Raw genomic sequence first — 25,801 nt, forward strand, 5'->3', positions numbered from 1 at the left:
TTTTAATTGTACAGTGGAAGGAGTTTGAAAAATAAATCTGCCCGATATTCAAAACGATTTCAGCAGGCAGGAGAGGCTCCTGCCTGCTTAAACTGCTCAGGGCTGCCCAACCTCCAATATTCAGCTGCACTTAGCTGGGCATTGCCACTGAATATGAGCTCTAACTGCCCAACAAAAAAGTGGGCAGGTCGGGGAGGAGCTGGCAGGTGTGAAGGTGCCAGCACCTACATAGCTAAGTGAGTGAATTTAGAACAGCTCAAAATCTGTCCGAAATTTACCCGCTTAGGTATGTGGGCCCCAGCATTGAGTATCAACTGGAAACCACATAACTGAAAAGCTTTTAAGAGGTCCTCTGATCTCTTCTGCCCCTGACATGAGAGCCCTCTGATTCCCCCCCCCCCCCCCGCCAACATGGGATCCCTTTAATTTTCTTTCACCCCTTCCCCCAATCATGCAACCTCCCCAACCCGGTGGGGGCATGGCAGCCACTAGGGGCAGAAGTGAAAGGATGTCGCTGCTGCCTAAACCACTCCACTGGACCATCAAGGACTGCAGGTATGCCGAGGGGAAGAGTTATCCTGCATGTCACAAGGGTGGTAGGGGTTGGGGGGGGGGGGGTTGTGTAATTGTGGGATGAGGTGGGGGCTCTAGTACCGGAAGGGTGGGGAACTAGAGAGCCTCTTAAATGCTTTTCTGTTATGCAGATCCTGGCTGATTATTGGCCGGGACCCTCATAAGCTTTGGCCAGGAGTAGACTGACCATTCGGGCAACTGGGCAGTGCCCGAGAGCCCAGAGGTTCTGCCCGGTTGCTCACCACCACCACTACATACACACTACAACCCCCCCGGTCCTACCTTGAAGGGCGCCCCCTGGTGGTCTAGTGCCTCTGCGGGAGGACAGGAAAGAACAACACTCTTTCTTGCCTGCTGCCACTATCTGCCTTGTGCAGCCATGTTTAAAAATGGCTGCTGAGTCTTGCAAGACTGTCAAGACCCATGAGACTACTGCAGGAAGTCTCGGCCGCCATTTTGAAAACACAGCGCCAGGCAGAATAGCAGTAATGGGCAGGAAAGAGTGGGGTTCTTTCCTGCCCTCAAACAAGCCACTAGACCACCAGGGCCCTTCATGGTAGGACAGGAAGATCCCACTGGTGCTCGAGGGACTGTGGTGTGTGAGAGGGGGGGTGGTAGGGGGCAGCAGTGCGGTGAGGGGGCAACAGCAGGGAGGGAGCAGCAGGCAGCAGCCGGGGGGCCCCAGATCACTCTCAGTCACATCTTCCTGTTGCCTTGATCCACATTCTGATCCATCCGTAGAATAGTCTGCTACTGGTGAACCTTAACAATCCAGAAATTCCCTAAATCTCTCAGATGAACAGAAGACATTCCATTCTTCTCTGACGAGAATGGGTCAGTCTTGACAATGAAGACTTTAATTTTGCTGAATAAAAATCCCTGTGCTGTTCATCTACTAACAACTGACATTTACAGAACTCTAATAAATAAGTTTCCCAAGACTTTGGTGACCTCCTTCTCCTCAATCTTCTTTCATTTTTCCTTAAATTCTGCTTAGTAGTGGTTATCTCCGGACAATACCAAGAAACCTGAGGTAGGTAACACTTTCTCCAGCACTGGAAGGACTACATCCAAGGACAATGTTAAAGAAGTAACAAAACTATTCCATCTCTCCTCCAAACTCATATTTTCATTATCCTTAAACCTAGAGCTTTAGTCATTCATAAACACCTGGTTATCCAACCTAGGGCACATTGCCAGTTTTTCATGTCCCCATCTTCTTATCCCTAGCTGGAAATGACCAAGCCCCAAAAGCCAACAAAACATGGTCAAACAGTGGGACTGGCATCCCCTTTAAATCCACAAATGGCTCTAAACTAAAACTCACATCTAAAATATTGATTGTATTCATTTATTTAAATCACATATGTATACCTCAATACTGATTTAACATAAACCAACTCCTTGAATAAAATCTGCAATATCATAAAATCCAGAAATTCAGATGCTGCTTTATCCATCTTTTTATCCATATGAATGATAAAATCACCTAAAAATACAGACAAAAATCCTCATTATGCAGACTTAACAATCAAGTCACAAAAGGCATCCAAAGAATCTCCTGGTGGCCTCCAAATCAAATATAATGAAAACCTCCTTCAAACTAAGGCTTTCACAGTTTAAAGACTTCCAATCTTCATTAAATCCCTCCCTAAATACAACCATCACTCTTCCACCTCTATTTTCTTCTTCTAAGGCTATGAATGTATCTGTAGCCTTGAGGCATCATTTGCATAAGCAGACAACAATCTGCATCACTCAGCCAAGTCTCTGCAGTAATTTTTAACACAGTAATTTTTATTACTGGTGAGCCTTTTCTTATGCACTTTTACAAAAACAAACTTTTAACTCACAAACTTCCTCCACACTAGGCAGTATTCTGTAGCCAACAGGGTCTCTTCTTTCCATAGGGGAGAATGGAGGAGCCATTGTCCCAGTCACAAAAGACCATGTGCTATGGTAATCTGCTTCCTGGTGTTCTGGACACTATGAGGGTAATTCTACAAGGAATCGGTGGTGTAGCCCAAGGAGGTTTAATTGACAGGAGGTGGCAGGAGTGTGCTTGGCCCATTATCTAACCTGAAGCCAGTAGGCAGAGCTTGCCCCCATATTGAGTCACCCAAAACAATAGGAATGTGGATCAATAGTTTGCTTTGTTGAGTATATCAAGATGGCAGCTACTGCTTCAGCCTTGTCACGTGACTCCATCTCTTGTAAATTAAACCTCCTTAGTGTAGCCACAGGTGGGCAAGGACCCTCCCACTTTGTGTCCAGGCTTACCTAGCAGCGGTGCACATGGTTATTGTTGCTGGCTAGATGCCCAAGACCCTCCAGCTGAAGATGTCTTCTGCCCAAGCCTGCGTGAACTGAGCATGCATAGGGATGCCGGTGATGGTAGCTGAAAGCGTGTTGCCGACTTCCATGCTTCTTAGATGGCACGGAGAGCTTGGGCAGAAGACATCGTGAGCTAGCGGGCCTTGGGCATCCCCCCCAGTCAGGATATTCAGGGGGAGGCAGAGAGGAAATGCATGGGCCCATCCAGAAATGGACTTCTGGCTACACTGATGTAAGAAGTCATCATGTTTGAGGCAGCAAGAACGCAGTATTCTGTTAGTATGTGCCAAGATGTGATAGAGTGTACTTTGCAGGTGGGTATTCACATGGATGCAATTTGGGTGGGGTGCACATTTACATATATACATTACAAAATCTTATAATCCTCAAGTGTTCTTTTGCAATCCAGGCACGGTATTGACACCATCTGTATGACTGGAGTCAATGACTACACTTCCAAAGCAGATGTGTGTAAAATGGCATACGTTAGTATTCTATACACAAAAGTAGCCAACTACGTTTCTTTATAGAATAGGCTTCTAATAGGTTCTTTCCTAGTGCCTAAATCTAGACTCTCCTTTATAGAATTACCATCTATCCCCTAAATTCTATATATGGCACTGAAAAATCAGTGCTGAAATTTGCACACGGATCAGAGATCTACATGCAACTTAATTGTTTAATTAGGTCAGTTATTGGCTAATTGGTGCAATAATGTTAACAAGCACTTAATTGACACCAGTTGGAGGTTATGTGTGGATCTCTGATCCGTGCGCTTCTCCACTAACAGTGCCCAACTGGTCTCACTTGGATCTCAAAAGAGGGCATGGCATCCCGAAAAGTTATGTTCAGTGTTTTGGAATTCCGGGAATGCATACTCAACTTGTGTGTCAGGATTTACAGAAGATGAAGAACCCAAAGCTAAATGATGTAAAGTCTTTTTTATTGCTTCCAAAGTACTTTGGTTTAGGTTTGGCTTCCTCATCTTCTGTTTCCTCACTCCTTGTTGCTGGTTTTACGTGTTCGTAAGGACTGGAGTTTCTCTTTCTGTTTTTGTGCCAGGACTTACACCAGGTTTCAGTGGGCATAAGTCCTCGCGCCCAAAGTTGAGGGCGGGAATTGTCGCTACACACTATTCTATAGAGTACTCATCCCGGAGCACCCTTTATAGAATAGTGCTGAGAGATGATTTTTCCTGGCACCTAATTTTCAGCACCATTTACTGAATCCGGCCCTATGTATCCTGCTGACTATGGTTTCTGGATTTTGGGCTTTCATTTTCAGTTGGATGTGACGGACTAAGATTCTCCAACTTGTCCATCTCTTGCTTCTCTCTTTTAGATGAGACATCCTTTGAAGCTGGGATCAAGGTGCAGATTCATAGCCAGGATGAACCACCCTTCATAGACCAACTGGGATTCGGGGTGGCGCCAGGGTTCCAGACTTTTGTGTCCTGCCAAGAACAGAGGGTAAGGAGCCTGGATAATGCCAGGAGGTTGCTTTCAAAATATGCCAGGTAACACCAGAAACTTCGTTAGACAGGAGTTGAACTAGAATAGGTAATCATACCCAGCTCCAGGGTGTTATCCACAGGAACTAGTTAAGATTAATTTCCAGACCAAAAATACGCTGAAGCTTGTGGAATCCTTATCCCATCCTATTATTTCTCTCCTCTTCCATTCCTTCTCTTCATTATTTGAATCCATCCTCCTCTTTCCATTCTTGTTTTCTGTGCCACCTTGCCAGTACAACTGCCTCACCTGCTTCCTCTCATTCTACCTATCCCATCCCGTTGTCTTTGAGATTTATCTTGCCTCATCTCATACACCACAGTAGCATTTTGGTGTGTGCTGAAGAGCAGAGCGTCAGAGTGACGTGCATTCTCTGTGGGATGTTGTTTTTCCTCTCTGCACAGCTGATCTACTTACCTCCTCCTTGGGGCGACTGCAAATCAACCCCCATTGACTCAGATTTCTTCGACACCTACAGCATCACAGCCTGCCGCATCGACTGTGAGACCCGTTACCTGGTGGAGAATTGTAACTGCAAGATGGTTCACATGCCAGGTGAGAGCCGGCGAAGGTGTAGACGACTGGCAAGTTATTTTCTCATGAGAAAAGTGCAGGGAGCTGAAGGAAAGACTTCCTCCCCCCTCCCCCCTCCACCCTGAATTTCAGCACATTGACACTTATACAGTCAGCACCAACACCAACAGCATATGTGATTTTTAATCCAGACACTTTTATGTATAACATTAGCTGTTTTATTTGCCAAAGTTCTACATTTTAAAAAAGAAGCATGGTTTTGGGCAGAATGAAAAATACAAAAAAGACGGGGGTAGACCAATGTAATACCAGCACAGGGTGTTTATTAACAGTCAATCAGCTTTGTACAGTAACAAAAATGACACAGTCCTGCATTTCCTTCCTGTAACCAAATTTACTCTGTATCCTCTATCTTAACTATGTATTTCTCTTCTCCGGAAGTGGTTATTCACCACTTATGGATCTATGTAAGCCACATTGAGCCTGCAAATAGGTGGGAAAATGCGGGATGCAAATGTTAAAAAAATAAATAAATATGTGCCTGCGTCAGGAATCAAGTAATTTCAGTAAGAGTTCATATGTTAAGGTTGACTAAACAAAGCATTCAATTACCAACAAAGTAGTATCAAAGAAGCGTGGTCAAATATGAACAGCAACTGGAGACTCGCTATTCAATCAACTCTTACCCTGTATTGGTACTACATTGGTCTACAGCCTTCTTTTTTTTTTTTTTCTTTGGTTGATTGGGGGACACTTCTGCCTTTTTTCCTTACTGTTTGGGCAGAGTGAAGATAGGTAAAAATCTTAGGGCCCAATATCCAAAAGGGTTCAACCAAGCACTGTCCAATTAGTGCCGGGCTGGTGCAGAGGCAGAGCTGGATCTTAACTGGTTAGCAGTGATATTCAGTCTGTTAACCAGCTAAAGTAAGCGGACAAAAGTAGAACAGCAAAAAGGCTGTCCTAACTTTAGCCACTGAGCTAAAGGCCCGAATATTGGCCGGTGTCCAGTTAACTTCTGGGCAATTGCACTGACCCAGATATTCAATGCCGGAGCCCAGACATGTTCCAGCATTGAATATCCAGGGTTAATTCAGCCCCCAGCTGTAAGCAGCTTACAAACTGGCAACTGCTGACTGCTATGAGCCGAATATGTAGCCCTTAAGTGTCCAGTGGCAAACTTCAGCCGTTGAACATATAAATTATGGGGTCAGTATTCAAAGTGAAATGGCTTCTTGTCGGATAAGTCGCTTGTGCGGTGCTATCTTTTGAGTTTCAGTCAGTTAGTATCGCAGAATATCACCACAGATCACTAAAGTGAAAGCTACATAAAAAAACAGTCCTATCTTTATGCAGTGTTGGTTAAGTGCTGAATATTACACATTAATCACATAACAGACGGCTGGCCATATAAGCCCGGATATTCAGTACTGCCGCCCAACATGGCTTGGTATTGAACACCTGGAATAACGCTGCTACCTGCTAAAAACACACTAGGTTAAATATCTAACCCTATCCGTTCCAAGTGGCAGTGGATATGTAACAGGTATAACTTTGAACAGATAAGAAATTTGAATTTTCTGTATCAGCAGTTATACATTTTCCCCTGGATTCTGTATATTGCGCTGAGATTTCCACTTGGAAATCGAAGTATATTCATAACAATTTGCATAACCTAATTGGTTAACAAGCCTATCAGCACTGATAATTGCCAGTTAACAAGCAGTTATTGACACTAATTGGCATTAATTAGAATTTACCTGCAGAACTGTCTAAGTGTATTCTGTAACATGCTGCATGTAAATTCTAAGTCACATACTTGAAAGGGGGCATGGCTATGGACATGGAATAGGCGGGTCATAGGCGTTTCTACAATCTGCGTTGTTATAGAATACACCCAACCCGTGCGTAATTTAGGCATTAGCATTTCACCAGATTTTACTTGGCATAACTACCCATGACTCAATTTAGTCACATGGACCAGCGCTTGGTGTATTCTATAAACCGTGCAGAAATTTAGGCTTATTCTATAAAGTACCATTTAACCAGCCAGGAACGGCACCTGGCTGGTTAAATGGTACTTAACGATAGCCAGCTATCTTGGCTGAATATTAGTGCTTAGCATTACGTCACATGACATATTCGGTCAGCGCCAATATTCAGCACTAGCCGGCTATGTTTGGCAGCCAAATATGGCCGCGTCAGTAGGTGGAATATCTTTGGCCGGTTTGAAATTAACCAGCCAGCGCTGAATATCAGCTTGGCCAGCTTAAGTCACCGGAAATGGCCTGGCATTGAATATCGGACCCACAGGGGCCAGCAGGCAGTTCATTGATAGAGTACACAGGAGATCCCTGATTCTGTCTCTAAGGCCCTGTTTCACCAAAGCTGTTAAGGCAGCTTTAGGGTGGGAAAACAGGCTACTGCAAAACGCGCTAAAACATCTTGCGCTATTTTGCCTGTTTTCGCATGTAAAATATTTTTGTAGAAGGATGTCGTGTTTTCTGCGTTATCTGGCTAGCATGTTGTGATTAGCGAGCGCTAACTGGATAATGCAGAATTAACATGGGAACAATTAGCACCTAAATAGGAGGCATTAACTGCTCCCGCGATAATTTTTTGCAGGTTCTGTGCACTAATAGCGACATTAGCACATGACCCGCAAATGCAAAAAAATAAAATAAAATAAAAAGCCCTAAATCTGGACTTAATGCAAATTAAAAAAAAAAAGATAAAAAGCCCTAAATCTGGGTTTAATGCATGGGAAAGTCCTGCATTAGAGCCCAGATTTCAGCACACCATAGTAAAAGAGGCCCTGTTAGGTCTTTTGTTCATGGGATAGTCAGGGCTTGGGATGTTGCAAAAACAGTATTCACAGCCTCTGAGGTGTGGGTGTGTGCGTTTATGTGCCTTTCCAGGAAGGACAGTAATGGTGATAGCTCATTGGAGATACCTAGTAGCCAGAAATACACGGGTGGGGTTATAAAAGAGGAGAAAATTCCTAAAGTAGTTGTGAGTGAAGGTTCATGGGATAGTTCCCAGCCTGGTCCCAATTTAAACTGCACATTGCAGCTCTAAGACAGCAATTCTGTAACAGTTCAACCGATATTTACTGCTATTTGAACCTGCCAGGAACGGCTGGCTCCACTTAACCGGCTATCTGCGAATATTCAGTGGGGGATAGCTGGCTATCTCCCGCTGAATATTTGCAGTCAACACATAGCAGCAGAGTATTCATTGCATCGCTGGCTAAGTTTGGTGGCCAAATCGGGCCGCCCAAAGAGCAGGCCTATCTTTGACCAATATAAACCTAACCAGCTAGCGTTGAATATTGACTTGTTCGGCTAAGTTTAAACCGGCAAAAAATAAATTGGATATTCAATGCTGGTCAAAAGATATGGCCCAGCATTGAATACTGGGGCTCACTGCTGACTGCAGGATTAGCCGAGCTGCCTCCCGCAGTCTGAATGTCGGCCCTAGTGTGCCTGTATTTCGAAGCTTACTTTCCCTTATAGAATGCTATTGTGATAGGTAAAATGCGCACCTAAAATTTAGGCACGAGCATTTATGTCAGCCATAGAATGGATGCAAGTGCTCACACCTAAATGCCGGAGACATGCATGTAACCTATGTTAAGTGCGTAAGTGTGAGTTCCACTTATGTAAAATACCGTATTTTTCGGACTATAAGACGCACCGGACCATAAGACGCACCTAGGTTTTAGAGGAGGGAAAGAGGAAAATCCTCTTTCCCTCCTCTAAAACCTAGGTGCTCCGGTGCGTCTTGTCCGGGTTTTGGACCTCCGTCCCGTACTTACAGGATTCCATGTTCCCTGGTGGTCTAGTGACGTCGGGGCAGGAAAGAGCCCCCTCTTTCCTGCCCATCGCGCTGCTCTCCGTGCTTCTCAATGCTTTCTGACGGTCTCGGCGAGATTCAAAATGGCCGCCGAGAATCTCGGCGGCCATTTTGAATCTCGCCGAGACCATCAGAAAGCATTGAGAAGCACGGAGAGCAGCGCGATGGGCAGGAAAGAGGGGGCTCTTTCCTGCCCCGACGTCACTAGACCACCAGGGAACATGGAATCCTGTAAGTACGGAACGGAGGTCCAAAAACGCTACCTTCGGACTATAAGACGCACCCCCCATTTTCCTCCCAAATTTTGGGGGAAAAAAGTGCGTCTTATAGTCCGAAAAATACGGTATGTGCTATGTAAGATATGAGGTTACCTATAGAGCAGCAATTAGGTAGAATTTTGGCATTTGCATGCACATGTACCAATATTCTAGTCATTTGCACACATATTTGGTACGTAAATGTTAGCGCCTTCTTTATAGAATTTATTCTTTAATGGACATTGCCCTGCCTGTTCCCTGACACACTGCTATGAAGCCTGGCGACATGACCTTTTGAGAAAGGGAGGGACCAGGGTCCTTGTAACCATGGACTTTACTGAGCTCTGTGCACTGGCTTTGGTAACAATTGACACTTTTATGAAATCAGATGATTATCAATAGAAATCAAACAAAATAAAACATGGAAAAGAAAATAAGATGATACCTTTTTTATTGGACATAACTTAATACATTTCTTGATTAGCTTTCAAAGGTTGCCCTTCTTCGTCAGATCGGAAATAAGCAAATGTGCTAGCTGACAGTGTATATAAGTGAAAACATTCAAGCATTACTATGACAGTCTGACAGGGTGGGATAGTAATGCTTAAATGTTTTCACTTATATACACTGTCAGCTAGCACATTTGCTTATTTCCGATCTGACGAAGAAGGGCAACCTTCTAAAGCTAATCAAGAAATGTATTAAGTTATGTCCAATAAAAAAGGTATCATCTTATTTTCTTTTCCATGTTTTATTTTGTTTGATTTCTATTGATAACCTTAAGAGTGGACTAACACGGCTACCACACGCCTCTACTTATGAAATCAGATGGAAATGGAATTTGATATTGTTATCAGAAAATTGAGATATAAAGAATAAAAGCACAGCAGATTGCAAGTAAGATGGAAATGGATTCCACTCAACTTTCATCTTTGGAGGGATAGCCATATCCTGGAGCAGAAAAGAAAGGAGACTTGTGGGTAAACCTAATGGGGTGGGCAGGATTGGGGTATGGGAAAGTAGGTATTCTGTGCAGCCCCACTCTTCTTAAACGCATATGTTTTTCATCCCCTTGCAGGCGACGCCTCATACTGCACCCCTGAACAATACAAGGAGTGTGCAGACCCAGCCCTAGGTGAGTCCCTCCTCATCTTTTCTTGCTCGTCTATGGTTTTGAGGGCTGGATGAGCCTGGAGTTACACTTTGCTTTTCTTTCCTCCAGATTTCTTGGTAGAGAAGGACAATGATTACTGTATGTGTGATACACCATGCAACATGACCCGCTATGGCAAGGAGCTGTCCATGGTGAAAATACCCAGCAAGGCCTCTGCAAAGTATCTGGCCAAGAAATACAACAAGTCTGAACAATATATTTCGTAAGTGCCCTTTGAACCGTGCTCTGTGCTGTGTGTACACTATGTGCAATAACTGTACCCTGTGCTGTGTGAACACTATATGCAGTAACTGTGCTCTGGTCTTTTCATATACTACCAGCAGTAACTGTATTCTGTACTGGTTCTGCTGTTGTTTTATCCTAAGAGCTTCATTGGTTCTACCATGGTTCCCTGTACTGGGTCCAGATGTCCTATGGCTTTCCATTGCAAGTCTTTCTTCATTAGTTGCCTGGTACTGGTTCTTCCCGTACACTCATCAATGCAAATTCTACCTTGTTCCCTTGATGCTTTTTCTGAGACTGTAACTCTGCTTCCATCTCAGGCTCAGGGCCATAGCTACCATTGAGGAAGCTCAGCAAAAAGCCCAGAGTTGCCCAATGGTAGAGGGCACCTGATGTCGAACTGAGGTATCCTCATCTATCTGGTCTCTCTCTTCCCCTCCCCCCATGTTCCTTTAACCTCACCTGGCAGAGGCAGCAATGAAAACAGGCAGCCTCCAGCCAGCCTTGCCAGGGCCTTTTCTCTACTGCATCCTGTTTTTCTGATATAAATTCCTTTGGCAGGATACGGCAGAGGAAAGGCTATGGTGGGGTCAGCCAGAGGTAGCTTGTTTTCATTGCTGCCTCTGTTGGCCACCCACAGCAAGGTTGGAGCACTGTGGGTGGAGGGGGCGGGGAGAGGAACCAAGAGAGATGCCAGACCCTTGCAGGGTGGGGGTTGGGGGGAATCAAGAAATGTTGGGCAGGGAGGTGAAGTTGGAGAGATGCCAGACCTGTGCAGAGGGGGATGGGGAGAGATTAGACCTGAGAGGAGGACAGAAGTTGGATCTGGGAGGAAATGAAGGGAGGAAAGTGAGAGAAAGATAGGACCACAAAGGGGGGAAGAGAGGGGAAGAGATGTTAGCTTGCGGGAGTCAAGCAAAGGGAAGAGAGGGAGAGAGACTGGACTGGGGGGAGAGAAAGGGGCAGAGATGCTGGACCAATGGAGGGAGAGAGATGCTGGACCACAAGAGGAGGTGGGGTCAGGGTGCAACAGGAAGAGATGCTGGCCCCTGAATGGGAGATACAGGAGGAAGCTGGACATGGAGAGGGACAGAAGAGAAGATATGCTGGGCATTGTGGAGGGAGCACAGAGACACAGAGGGACAATGCTGAAGAAAGTTGGAGAATAGGGCAAGGGCACAGGGGGATATGCTGGACAGGGCAGATAAGAGATACAGAGAGAAGATAGGTGGTGGACATAAAGAAAGAAGAAATGTCAAAAGGACAGGAGACCCTGGAAATAAGAAAAAACAGAGAACAGCAGAAAGGGGAGACACTGGGACCAAAGCAGTGCTTGGACAGCAAAGATAGAAAAAATAATTTTTTTCTGAATTTGATAATTGTAATATGTCAGCATCTCTAATAGCTTCCACTTCAGCTTCTGTCTCTATTACTTTGGCAGATTTTCTTTATACATTGGAATATGATTGCTCTTTGCAGAGTTTGTTGTTATAGGAAGCCCATCTTAATTTTTCCAACCAGAGCCTATTCAGTCCTAGCTATAGCATTGCTTGTATTTGGTTCATGTGAGATGTTTAGCCTGCTCCCAATGACATATGGAGTAAGAGAGAGCCCATGAAACCATGCAGATGCAGTCTCATTCCTGACCTGTGTTCCAGAGAGAACATCCTGGTGTTGGATATTTTCTTCGAAGCACTGAACTATGAAACCATTGAGCAGAAGAAAGCTTATGAGGTTGCCGGGCTGCTGGGTAAGTCCTGAATTCCTTTATCTTAAGCTCCCTTCCATTAAAACTGTTCCAACAGGCCACAGTAAATTGCTTCTAGCAGCAGACCTATACACAGCACCAAAGGACTCTGGCTGATGCAGAAAGCCACACGGTAGAGCCATGCACCAATGGCTGAGTGAACAGCTTCTACTTTGAAATTAACATGAAAATATACTGTGCCGATGCAATAATCAATGATAATGCAAATTACTGCCATGTTAAAAGTGCGTATTGTCAGGAAAAAAAAAACATGCACACTGCGGCATTAATCTGCAACTCATTGCTAAACTGCTTCCCTTCCTGTCAGTGCATGAGCGATGACTGGCTCACGCATTGAAAGGAATGGGGACATTTTAAAAAACACAAGTCCAAAAACAGAGGGAAGTGGGAATATAAACCAGGATTCCTAAAGACCGGACCACAGCAGTAATAAAAACAAAGCAAAGTTTATTGAACAATAAAATGACTCGACACAACGTTGTGTTTCGGCCAACATTACCGATCTAACTGTGTCATCTGCGATCTAGCAAGGATTCACATAAACGGTCTTTTTGAAGACCACCATAATCCATCATCACTACTTCTGGACTCTCATTTTTTGTTTAAGCATACAGACTCCTGATGTAGGCCTTCTGGCCGAAACACAACGCTGTGTCGAGTCATTTTATTGCTCAATAAACTTTGCTTTGTTTTTACTACTGCTGTGGTCCGGTCTTTGGGAATCCTTGTTTATATTCCCATTTCCCTCTGTTTTTGAGTTTCTCCGTGGGACTTCTTGAGTTCTCCAGTGGATTCTCTTTTGATTCTCTTCTCAAAAAACACAAGTCACCAGGTCTGCATCTCCCCACGTTACCTGGTAGTCTAGTGGACTTCTTCTCCCTCTCTCCCCCCGACTTGACCCTCCTAACCCCGCCCCCACTACACAAAAATCCTAGTAGTATAGTGGAACCCCTTAACTTGCACCAGATCTGACACCCCCCCCCCCCCCCAAGCCCACAAAGCAGCTTGGTTAGTCTAGTCATCCCCTGACCTGACCCCTACCCTTGACATAGAAAAATTAATCCCTGGTAGTCTAGTGTGCCCCCTTCCCTGAAACCCCAACATCCTCGTCATCTACCTCAAAGTTCAAAAAGCAGGAGCAATTGCCACTCATTCTTGCCTCTGGCTCGGCCATTATTCAAAATGGTAGCACCTGATTCCTAGCGGTGCGATTGAATGCACTGCTAGGGATCATTCTACCAAATTATGTAATACCATGTTTGATAGACTGAACCCTAATGGGGCATCCTCACACACTGCCAGAGGAAGCCTACCAAATAAGTCACTGCTTATTGCAACACACCACAGGGGTCAGGCGCTGCCATTTTGAATGACGGTGGCACCATAGGTAAGAATAAATGGGCATTGCTCCTGCCTTTCGACTTTTTGAGGTAGGTGACCAGGAACTAGGGGGGGTTGGGGAGGAGCGTGGTACTGTGAGCGAGGGCATGCTGTGAAGCCAGGTAAGACGTCACACACTCTCCATAAGTTACGGTGAAAAACAAATAACATTATATTAATTGTGTCTGGGAAGGGCTCCTGTTTACTTCACAGGAGAGAAAAAAACAATATCCAAAGCTAATTATGTAATTAGAACAGTGTGGGTGGCCTGCTTCTGCAGGACCACAGCATATCTCTTCCTCAGCAGCACTAGTCTCTGGTCTGGTCCTTGGATCCAGAATTACCAGCAAATTCTCTAGCAGGTACATAAGGCTGGCCTGCAACTGGTCAGGTCAGTGGCATACCTGGGGTATTTGACACCCGGGGCCGATCATTTTTTAACACCCCCTCCAAAAATCAGTATTATACATACTGAAAATACAAAACACAACAAATGTCATCCAGGACCTACAGAGCAATTCTACCATATCTTAAGCAGTGTACCTAGGAAAAGGCAGCATCTTAAACATTGCAGTGAGCAGTAGAACATAAAACATCTATTGTAAAACTAAACCAGCAAGAATAGCACAGATCGTCGATCCTGCATAGTCAATGCCAACAGAAAATCATGTCTTTTTCACAGACACAGATACACCCTAATCCACTATAAAATAAGTAACCACAAACTGGTTTTAATCATTGTGAACGCTAAGACCTGCTAGTGAGCATTAGCAGTATAGCAAATTTTAAATAAAATATAAACTAACAATATAAATATTTAGACAAAAATTAAACTGAACCCCAAGATGGCAGAGTCTGCATACAATGCAACACCACAGAAACAGTGATAGTGATGTATGTCCCCTAGTACTGTGCAAAATATAAAGATAGCAGATGTAATTTGAAAAAACTAGCAAATACCAATCCCCACTTTACAAATTAACAAATAGAAATAAAACAAATAAGGAAAACAAGACAATACCATTTTATTGGACTAATACATTTAGCATTCAGAGGCCAAAACCTCCTTCCTCAGGTCAATACAGTATACTGCTATTACAGTATCCTGTCCTGACCTGAGGAAGGGGGTTTTGGTCTCTGAACGTTAGTCAAAATGTATTAAAATTAGTCCAATAAAAAATTACCTTTATTTCCATTTTCTATTTATAAACATGTATTAACACAGCTACAATAGTACTTTAACCTAAAGCAGAAAAAAATAAAAAAATCTTTTATTTACCTTTGCTGTCACTGGTTTCTGCTTTCTCTTCACTCTCTCCCTTCCATCCACCATCTGCCCCTTCCATCCAGTGTCTGCCTTCTCTCTCTCCCTGCCCCTGCAATCCAGTGTCTGGCTTCTCTCTTTCTGCCCCTCCATCCAGCATCTGCCTTCTTTCCCTTCCATCCAGTGTCTGCCGCCTCTTTCCCTTCCATCCAGTGTGTGCTCTCTTTGTCTCTGCCCATTCCATCCACCGTATGCCCCTGTCTGTCCTCTCTCCCCGCCTTCCAACCATTGTATGCCCTCTCTCTTGCTTCCATCCTGGATCTGTCCTCTTTGTCTCTGCCCTTCCATCCTCTGCCATTTCTCTGTCTTCCATCCAGGGTCTGCCCTTTCTCTCTCTGCCCAGTCCATCCACTAGCTGCCCTTTCTCCATGGGCGTAGTTTGACTGTTTCATTTGCAGGAGGGGCAAAGGATGGGGCAGAGCATATTAGCATATTCATTTGCATATATGCAAATGAACATGCTAATATGGAGGAAGGATGGGAAAAAGAGCTGGCTTCTTTTGGGGAATAACCATAATGAATATGTATGAGATATCAAGCCAGCTCTTTCTCCCTTTCTTCCTTCCTTCTTTCCTCCTTACCCAGCACTCCCTCTTCATCTCCAGTAGTATTTCCCCACCCCCTTTCCCATACCATACCAGTGTTGACCTTAGAAATGCATAGGCTCTATATGTAGATCCTTCAAGAGGTAGTGTGTCAGGATTTAGGCTCTACACCCTTTCTGATGTTTTGGTGCCACCTCAGTAAGGCCAACACACAATCTCTCCACTGCAAAACACTATACATAAACTTGTGGAAAAACACACTCATATCCTTACTAAACCATAACAGCACTAATTCCAAGGACAGGACGAGCTACAACCTTATGCGTGAAAAGGCAGAACTGAGAGGGCAGGGAAGCGAAGATGAGCGTGTTTCCTTGTTTGTTTTACTACTGGCGCCAGTCGTCGTCATCGTCGTTTTCTACGCCCATGCCTTTCTCTCTCTCATCCATCCATGGTCTGCCATCCCACCCTCTCCCTTCCATCCAGGATCTCTCCTCTCTCTGTTTCTGCCCCTTTCATCTGCCCTTCCTATCCCTTCCATCCAGAATGTGCCCTTTCTCTCCCACCCATCCAGGGTCTGCTCTCCCTCTTTCTTTCTTTCTTTCTCCCTTCCATCCAAAATATGTCCATCTACCACATAGACTAACTTATGCGCTAAAACCCTTCTGAATTGTGCCGAATAACATACGTATTGACCTCTCAGAAACTGCGTGCTCCTGCCCTTGATAACTTTCTGCATTGGCCCTCAGTTTCAGCATGAAAGCTTTGACCAATCATTTTGTTTTTTTAAATTTACAGGCCATGCATCATAATGTTTGCAGTCAGTACTACAAGCACCACAGTACATCATGGGGGAGGGTATTAGAAACTCCGAAACTGAGTCACATGATAGCTCTGCCAATATGTTGCTGGTTCAGATAGCAATATTGGTCCTGGAGAAAACGGGGCTTGACATGTTTTACGGAAGCAATACAGGATTTTATATTTAAGAATTCTTTTTTTTTTATCACTAGCCACATAGAATCCAGTTTCCTCCAAAACTGCTAGAACTCTGCTTTGCAGGTTCCTACATTCACCTGCTGGACTCTTCCTCACTCCTCTCCCTCTTCTTGCCTTCTCTTTTTTTTCTCCACCACCCCATCCCCCCTCCTTCCCCTCCAATCCCCTTTCCTGACCTCCCACATTACTTTCCTGTTCCAAATCTGAAAGCAGAACCAGCAGGAGACTTGCCCTGTCAATGAACAAACTAATTGGAAAATGCTAATTAAGCTTGATTTTATTGTATGTTTATGTAGGCAATCAAATTTGCTTTAATCTGCCTGCTTAGAAATCCACATTACCTTCCCTTCTTGCATTTATCCATCTCCCCCTCCTTCCCACTTACTGCCATCACCCTTGACCCAAATGTTTACAGCTTGCCTCCACTTACTGGAGGTCAATCATTATAGAGATTTCCTGGGGGAGGTGGAAGGGGAGCTAGGAATTTCCAGGTTGTTTGACACCTTCTATGGGTCAGATTAGAGCAAAGAAGGTGACAGGCACAATCTGCAATTTAAAAAGCAAGATATGTTAGTAGTGAAATCAGAGAGGGAGGCAGGACAAAAAGAAAGAGGACAGGAGAGCCTGGGGGTGGGGAGGGGGATGGAAAGCAAGGCAAACTCCCTCTTTTATATGATTAAAGAACAAATCATCTTCCATAGTTTTCACTCCTGACTGAGAGATTGCTGATGCCAGTCCATAACGGTGGAAACCAAACAAGGGGAGCAGTAGAGGGAGAGAAGGAAGGGAGGTGATCCAGAAAGTAAAGGGAAAAAAAAGCAGAGGAGGCACAGAAAAAGTTACACACCTGTTTCTCACTGCTTCCCATGATCTCTGCAGGTGACATTGGTGGACAGATGGGACTGTTCATTGGAGCCAGCATCCTGACTGTGCTGGAGCTGTTTGACTATGCTTACGAGGTGAGATTTCCCTAACACAGTGGTTATTAGAAATTTGGGAAGGGATAGGAGTTGTGTGTGAGTTTGCTTAGGTACGTCTCCAGCAACCATACACCCCCCAAATGTACAGACACGTTTCATCTCTCCTTCTCTTACTCCCTCCCATTTTGATAGATCTATAATATTTATTTGCTGGGGAGAATGAATTTTTGTAAATGAAACATGACTTCCCCAGTGCCCCCCCCCCCCCAAGACCTTGTGTTTTTGAGCAAGTATGGAGGTAGAAGAGAAGGGAGGGAAGAATTGCTCAAGCCAAGTAAGGAAAGGACAGAGAGCCCCCTCCATTGCTATATATCAGATGAACTGGCTAAATGGCCACTCAGCTGAATGTTAATGTCAACAAAAGCTAGTCCGTAATTAGATTGTAAGCTCTGTCGAGCAGGGACTGTCTCTTCATGTTCAAGTGTACAGCGCTGCGTACATCTGTAGCACTATAGAAATGATAAGTAGTAGTAATAAGCTAGACATAAGTCAGTAATACTGCAAAGCAAGGATAAGAAATCCCTAGAGGGTAAGAATCGGCAATGGTGGCTCATACGCCCTTGTTTGTGGATAAAGGCAAACAAAGTGGAGGAGTGGCCCAGTGGTTAGAGCACCAGTCTTGCAATCCAGAGGTGGCCGGTTCAAATCCCGCTACTACTGAAAAAGGTGGGAGCAAAATCTAAATAAATAAAATATGCTGGTGTATGAATGGACAGCTATACTAGAGGAGAACTAAGTGTGCAGTCTGTGAGGACCATCAGTGAATGTACCCCTCTCTTCCTTAGTATCTGTGTATATATGTGAAGGGTATTGGATATAGGCACTCTGTGTTTATGTTTGAGTGGAGGAGTAGCCTAGTGGTTAGTGCAGCAGACTTTGATCCTGGGGAACTGAGTTCAATTCCCACTGCAGCTCCTTATGACTCTGGGCAAGTCACTTAACCCTCCATTGCCCCTTGTACAAATAAGTACCTGAATATACTATGTAAACCACTTTGAATGTAGTTGCAAAAACCACAGAGAGGCAGTATATCAAGTCCCATTTCCCTTTCCCCTTCCACATTGTCTGATCAGGACCTCCCTGGTAGGTTGACAACATCACCTTTTAAACTTTGCAGATTCTCTGAATCCAGTGTTTCCCTGATCCTTCTGTGTGAATCCCTCTGGCAATGAACTGCCCTGCTGTTGCTACTGGAAATTAAGAGCTTGTGGGGGGGGGGGGGGGGGGGGGGGGAATTTTGGAAAGGCATTTTTGTGGATAAAACAGCATTTTGAGAGTAATTCTATAAGGAGCTAAATAGATCTAGGCAGCACGTACATGCATAAATGCTGGTATTCTAGTTATTTACACACATAAATGACAATAATCCAGCAGTGCACACATATCTTCAGTAGTGTGTATGGGTCACACTTACATGCATAACTTATAGAATTTTACAAGTTATGTGCATATGTCCTGAATCTTGACACAAGCTCTCTGATTGACATCAGTGCTCATGCCTAAACATATACACATATATATCCAGTTACACTAGTAATAATATGTAAACCGCTTTGATAGTAAATGCAGAAAGGTGGTATATCAAATCCCATCCCCCTTTCCCTATTCTATGATGAAAATGAGGTGTCTACTTTCTGTCAGAAATAAGCACCTTCAGCTGGCGGCAGTGAGTGTTTTGCCGACTGCCACCAGCGTTATTCCCGGATATTCAATGCCAGGCCATGTCCGGGCTTCGGCATTGAATGTCTGGTTTATGCAGTGCCAGTTAACACATGACTGGTTACGTCAGTTTTCAAAACTTAACCAGACATGGTTGCCACATAAAGATAAACCTGTGTTTTATGTGGTCCCATTTATGCAGTTACCGTGACTGGGTTAAGTGCTGAATATTGGCACTTAACTGCCCAAGTGCTGATTCTTCCCCAGAACGCCCCCATAATAGATGGCTTTCATTTAGTTGCTACTGCTAAATTTCAGTGGCGATAACCAATTAAGTGCTGCTGAAAATTAGCGGATAGTCCCTAACTAGCAGTTTAACTGGTAAGCAGCTGTTTCTGGCTGGTTAAATCATTTTTAATATTGACCAGATTGTCTGCTGCCCGTCTCATCTTCCGCCAGGGTCGCTTTACTCATACTACCCCTCTCCTCAAGACCCTTCACTGGCTCCCTATCTGTTTTCGCATCCTGTTCAAACTTCTTCTACTAACCTATAAATGTACTCACTCTGCTGCTCCCCAGTATCTCTCCACACTCGTCCTTCCCTACACCCCTTCCCGTGCACTCCGCTCCATGGATAAATCCTTCTTATCTGTTCCCTTCTCCACTACTGCCAACTCCAGACTTCGCGCCTTCTGTCTCGCTGCACCTACGCCTGGAATAAACTTCCTGAGCCCCCTACGTCTTGCCCCATCCTTGGCCACCTTAAATCTAGACTGAAAGCCCACCTCTTTAACATTGCTTTTGACTCGTAACCACTCGCCTCCACCTACCCTCCTCTCTTCCTTCCCGTTCACATTAATTGATTTGATTTGCTTACTTTATTTTTTGTCTATTAGATTGTAAGCTCTTTGAGCAGGGACTGTCTTTCTTCTATGTTTGTGCAGCGCTGCGTATGCCTTGTAGCGCTATAGAAATGCTAAATAGTAGTAGTAGTAGTAGTAGTAATTGTGCCTAAATATAGGTGCCTGTGACACCCTGAGCGAGGGTGGGAGTGGGCCGGTGAAATAACACAGCTGGACAAAAGAAATGAATGTAAAATGAAGTATTTATTCCAAGGAATTCTCAGGCCTGTTCCCTCACAAGGCCCCCATGGCCCCACATAGCTACGCCACTGCCTTGAGCTACTACTGAAAAAGGTGTGAGCAAAATCTAATAAAAAAAATAGGCCACTTAAATAGCAGGCCCATCTTTGACCACTAAAAAGTTAACCAGTTAGCGCTGAATATCAGCATAGCTGATTAACATTTTAGCAGACAAAATAAGCCCCGATATTCAGTGCCAGTCACTGGATATGGCCCGGGATTGAATGTTCAGGTTTAACGCCGCTGGCAGACAGCAAACGCACTGCCCACTGCCAGCCAAATATCGGAAACAATATGTATAAAATCTTGAAAAAATGCTGTGTTCATTTATTGCAAATAAACTCACGAGTGCAGCACTTTGTTCTAAGAATAAGTCAGATAAATAATCCATCTTTTTTTTTTGTTGTTTCAAATTATTTATTGATTTTAACTTTTAACAAGAATACACTTGTTAATGAAATACAGCCATAGTTACAATACAAAGAAATTAATAATATATCTTAATCTATCTATATAAATAATTCTCACTTCCAACGTTCTGAAGCTCATTCTGTGGCAGGGAAACACTGAAGCCCTGTACTGTTGGTAGGCTAGGCTGTCAGCACCACTCACTCTCACTCATAGACCCGCCCTCAGCCACGCCCCATCCAGACATAATTCACAACCCCAACGTTCTAATGAAGCCTCCAACGTTTCAACGTTCTAAATCTGTAGTTGTGTAGATCCCATGAGTGTCTGCCCCGCCCTCACGTCAAACGTGATGACGTTAGGGCGGAGCACAGACACTCAACGAATCAAGGAAAGCCCATTGGTTAATCTCTGTCTCTACTCCCCAACGCAGCCGTCATTCCATACATTCAAAACCAAACAAAATCACCGCTGCACCCCGTCCCCCGCCCACAGTCCCCCTCACCCACCCTCCCATAGTCGCTCGCTCACGCGTTCCGCCGCACCCCCCCTCTCCTCTCCGACTCTGGCCATGCAGTAGGACCCAATCAACTACACTGTAAGCAAGCAAGCCATTGGTTAATCTCTGTTTCCACTCCCAACACAGCCGTCATTCCCATACACTCAAAACCAAGCACACCTAGAAGCTTCTGATCCACATTGTCGTTTTTTTTTTCTTCTTACATCTAAACATGTCTAAAGCTGTTTCTACTGGATAAACTGCGCTTTAACAGGTAAAGGACAAAAGGTTTTTGTGTTTCTTACTGCACACCTTTTAATTTATTTGAAAGCTACCCATCTGTAATATGAATACCGATGAAATCTAAATTAAATATCACTAAAACACCTTTAAAACTTATTCTATCTGGTAGAAACAGCAATTTTAAACTCTGTATTTTCAAATCATTTGTCAACTATACAAAGTTTATCCAGGGTGCCCGTGGCTGCGTCAGCCATGCCGTTGCCTGTCAATGTGTGTCACTGAAACAGTATGAGGGACCTCCAGCTGCCTGTGGGTCATGACAGGACTTAGCTGCTGGACACCAGAAGCAGTGTCTCCTTAGGTTGACAGCAAATAGCAACCCCCCCCCCCCCCACCAAGCACCTCGGAGGGAGGGAGGAAGGTAGGGGACAGGACCGTGGAACTGTGAGGGAGGGGGAGCGACCCTTGAACTGGTAGGGGGGACCCTGGAATTGGGAGGGGGACTATGGAACTGGGAGGGAGGGAAGATGACCCTGGAACTGGGAGGGTGGGGACCCTGAAACTCTGAGGGAGGGTGGGGGACCCTGAAACTGGAAGGGACCCTGGAACTCGGAGGGAGGGAGGGGGGATGACCCTGGAACTCGGAGGGAGGGATGGAGGGGGGGACCCTGGAACTGGGACGGAGCAGGGAGGGGCCCCTGGCACACACTCTGATTCTCACACACACACTCCCTCTCTCACGGACACACTCACACCCAGTCTCACTCTCTCTCTGTCAAACACACACACTCGCACATTCACTCTCTCTCACACAGTCAATCTCACACACACTCTCTCAAACATACACACTCCGAGGAAAACCTTGCTAGCGCCCGTTTCATTTGTCAGAAACGGGCCTTTTTCACTAGTAGGAAATAAAACAGAAAGTACTAAATACTTCTTAGCATAGTCTTGCATTTCACTAAACATAATCTTTTTTTGCTTTCTTAGACCCCATTAGTTGAGGGAGGCGAAAAGAGGTAGACAAGAATATTACAATAATTACTCAAAGATAACAGAGTGGCATAATACTCCCATTAATATTTATATTATTACAACTGATTTTAGGCTATCAGGTGAATAAAAAGTATATTTTGTCTGACCTAATCTAACAAGGCATTTACATGGATAGGCCAGGAAAATATCCCTCCTATCTCAACTGTTCTTGATTTCAATGCCAAGAAGGCTTTCCTTCTTTGTTGGGTCGATTTTGTAACATCAGGGAAAATCTGAACTTTAATTCCACAAAAACAGGTTTTTAAATTTTTAAAGTAAAGTATCATTACGTTGTTTAAGTCCCTGTTCAAGAATTAAGGACACAATCAAAGTAGACCATTCTGTTGTTTCATCCAATGTTGCTCCAATATAGCTGAAATATTATTAAGATCCAAATAACATTTTGAGCTTCTTGTTTTTTCTCAGTCTCTCCTTTAGGAATTAGGAATATGTATAATTTATTAACAGGCGGAATTGCTTCTAGAGGCATTTTTAGTTCTTCATTTAAATATCTTTTGAATAAATCATGTGGGTTAATCCCTAGCAGTTTGGGAAAATTCAACAAACGTAAATTTAATCTTCTGTTAAAGTTTTCAATTTGTGTCAATAATTCTTTTTCGAAAGTCAGTATTTTCTTTGACCACAGTTAGTTTAAATTCCTGAAGGCAATCAACATTCTTTTGAATATTTAAAACTTTTTCAGCTATTTCATCTTTTATCAGGTCTACTTTTTGAATTTAGTTCTTGAAATTATTATTTAAAGGTACTGACTTCTCCTGATGTTTGTTGTAGAGTCGCATCCATTTTATTCAGTTTGGTCCCTATCATTTCAAGATTTATCTCCTTCGTTTTCTCTGAGGCTCCTGCCTCTGCTCTCGGCGTCTTCCATAGCGCTTCCCGACCCTCCACTGTGAGTCCACCCGAAACACTTCCGGTAGGGCGCCTGCTCTACATCGGGATTCGTCATCGACGCCGCGGCAAGGAGGTATCTTAATCGATGGTGGAGAGAGAGATATTTCCTCTCCCAGCGGGGCCTCTGCTTCCCCCAGAAAGCCCCACTATGGGATCCGTATCTCTTAGTGTTTTGGGAGATTGGTGCGAAAAAAAACGTTCAAGCCCCGACTGCGATCGAGGAGGGCGTCGAGGTAGGTGGGGGAACTATCCTCGTCAACCCCTTTTTTTTTGGTATGCGGCATTTGTATCACCAGGAAATTTGTCTCCAAGCCGGTTTTTCAGAGCTGCCTTTCAGCACGTCTTGTTATGCCGCCACCTTGAATCGCCTCCCCCACAATAATCCATCTTAACCAGTATCTTCTACATCACCTGATTGTCATAGGGACTGTAGCAGACCTTACAAATTCTGAAACGCTAGAGCATTTCAAAATTTGAAAGGTCTGTATTACAGATGGTGTAGCTGCTTGCAACTAAAGTTAGGCGCTAAGTTTAAATCTTTTTATTAAAGACCAACAGAATGGTAATAAAAAAATCCAAACTGTAATATACTGAATAGCGTGTAAGAGTCCAGTTAAACACATTGCACCTGGGTCTTATTTTACTTTTTACCCCTTGCCCCCTACCCAAGTTAGGTGCTAAAATGCAGACTTAAACTCATATTCTATAATGGCAGTTATAGAATTCACGCTATCACCCCTGCTTTAGACAACCTGTACCATAGTACAAGAGGGAAGAGGTGGGACAGAGGAAGAAGTATCTATAGAGTGTCATTATTCAATCCACTGTCCCGATAACTTTAGGAATGCAAAAAAGCTGCCTAAAGTTATCCCGATCGCTGTCTGGATAGTGGATTCAGTATCACTACTGTACAAATAGCATGGCCGCTCGCTGCCTTATCTGCTTGCAGTCTGGATAGCGGTGCCTAAATGCCACGGCTGGTGTTTACAAGAAACGCTGACTGCGGTGTTTCAGTATCAAGCCCTGAATCTTTTTGATGCTACTGTTCTGAATTCAGTTCAAGGAAGGAGAGGCTAGGCTGGGTTTCTGACAACATCATTATAGTGTTAATATTTAATATCAAAGAAAATGTGAGTTTTATCAAGCTGCACAGTGTATGGGGTACAAGCCAAAAGTGACCCTCCTTGAACTGGCTCACTATCAATGCTATGGGTTACAGGGCTACTTCCTGCTAGACTGTACATTAGCACTATATCCCCCCCCCCCCCCCCATAGTGTAGTAGGGTATGGAGCTTCCCGGCTGAAAAGGTTTAATGGGCCTCTGTTTATATTTACATTTTGTGTTATAGCAGCTAAAGAGTCACCTCATCAATCCTCCATGATTGCAGCCACACACAGCAGACTCATAAATTCTGACAGGAATTTAATGAGACTTAGCTGGAAATCCTGTTAGATTCTGCATGGGGTTAGCCAGAAGGCTTGATCTTATGCTTAGTGATGGCTGCTACCCCATGCAGTCAGAGAAACGTCCAGCATGTTCTCGCAGTTCGCAAGGCTTGAAATCCTAAATCTGTCTTGTTGCAAAATGTTAAAGAAAATCTGGCCCAATTCTGAATATGTACTGCCTTAGGCTTTTACAAAACCAGGAAACTGCAGCCAGCTGTGCTTCATGGCAGGGGTAAATCCTGGCCATCACACGTAATCAAGGAGGCGGATAAAGGAGGCACAGTCTAGTGACACCAGAGGCCAAACCAGCTGTATGCCAGCAGGTAAGCAGTGGCCAGAAACCATCCCATGAGATGATGACGAGGTAGGAAACCTGATGTTTAGGAAACAACCTCACTAGTTTTGGTAGATGTTGAGATGATGCCAAAGCTTGGCGATAATACATAGCAGGGTGAGGGGCTGGACGTTGAATTAAATAAGGGCTCTTGTAGCTCATTTAATTAGCAGGACAGAGAACCAATGAAGAAGACAGAAGAAACTGACTGGATAAAGAGTGATATTTTATGACTGGTAGCCGGGACATATCCTATCAGTGTTGATCAGAATAAGTGGACATACTGGATTGCTGTGATCACTCATGACCAGCTGTGCATGGGGTATACTGTGGATATCTGAATACTACTGTTAGCTAGATTTTGCCTGCTCGATACTGAAAAGGTTTTTAGGTTAGTGACCACTGCTAAACATGTAAGTCTTCTATCTGTGGATTTTCAGCAACACTGTCCGAATGATGGCGCTGAAGTCCACCAATAGAGCTACCCTTTGAAAGTTTTTATATGCTATAGTTGGACGAGTAGAAGATGGATCTTTCCAAATTCCTTTGCCTTGTCTCTTTCAGATCCTGAGGCACAAGCTATGTCGTAGAGCCAAGTGCCCAAAGGATCACAAACGGAACAACAATGATAAAGGCGTGGCCTTGAGCATGGATGATGTCAAACGTCATG

General features: G+C 44.2%; 1 protein-coding gene across 3 annotated transcripts in view; it reads left to right on the forward strand.

Annotated features, from left to right (window-relative positions):
• The window catches only part of ASIC1 (acid sensing ion channel subunit 1), a 507,441-nt gene that overhangs the window by 476,255 nt on the left and 5,385 nt on the right, over positions 1-25,801 (forward strand). For all 3 annotated transcript variants that reach the window (XM_030198226.1, XM_030198225.1, XM_030198224.1), the window contains 7 exons: positions 4,249-4,376; positions 4,823-4,973; positions 10,140-10,196; positions 10,284-10,437; positions 12,116-12,207; positions 17,353-17,432; positions 25,696-25,800. In XM_030198226.1, the coding sequence (XP_030054086.1) occupies positions 4,249-4,376; positions 4,823-4,973; positions 10,140-10,196; positions 10,284-10,437; positions 12,116-12,207; positions 17,353-17,432; positions 25,696-25,800 (767 nt within the window). The remainder of the gene's footprint in view (positions 1-4,248; positions 4,377-4,822; positions 4,974-10,139; positions 10,197-10,283; positions 10,438-12,115; positions 12,208-17,352; positions 17,433-25,695; position 25,801) is intronic.

The sequence above is a fragment of the Microcaecilia unicolor genome, chromosome 3 (genome assembly GCF_901765095.1).
Source record: "Microcaecilia unicolor chromosome 3, aMicUni1.1, whole genome shotgun sequence".
NCBI lineage: Eukaryota > Metazoa > Chordata > Amphibia > Gymnophiona > Siphonopidae > Microcaecilia > Microcaecilia unicolor.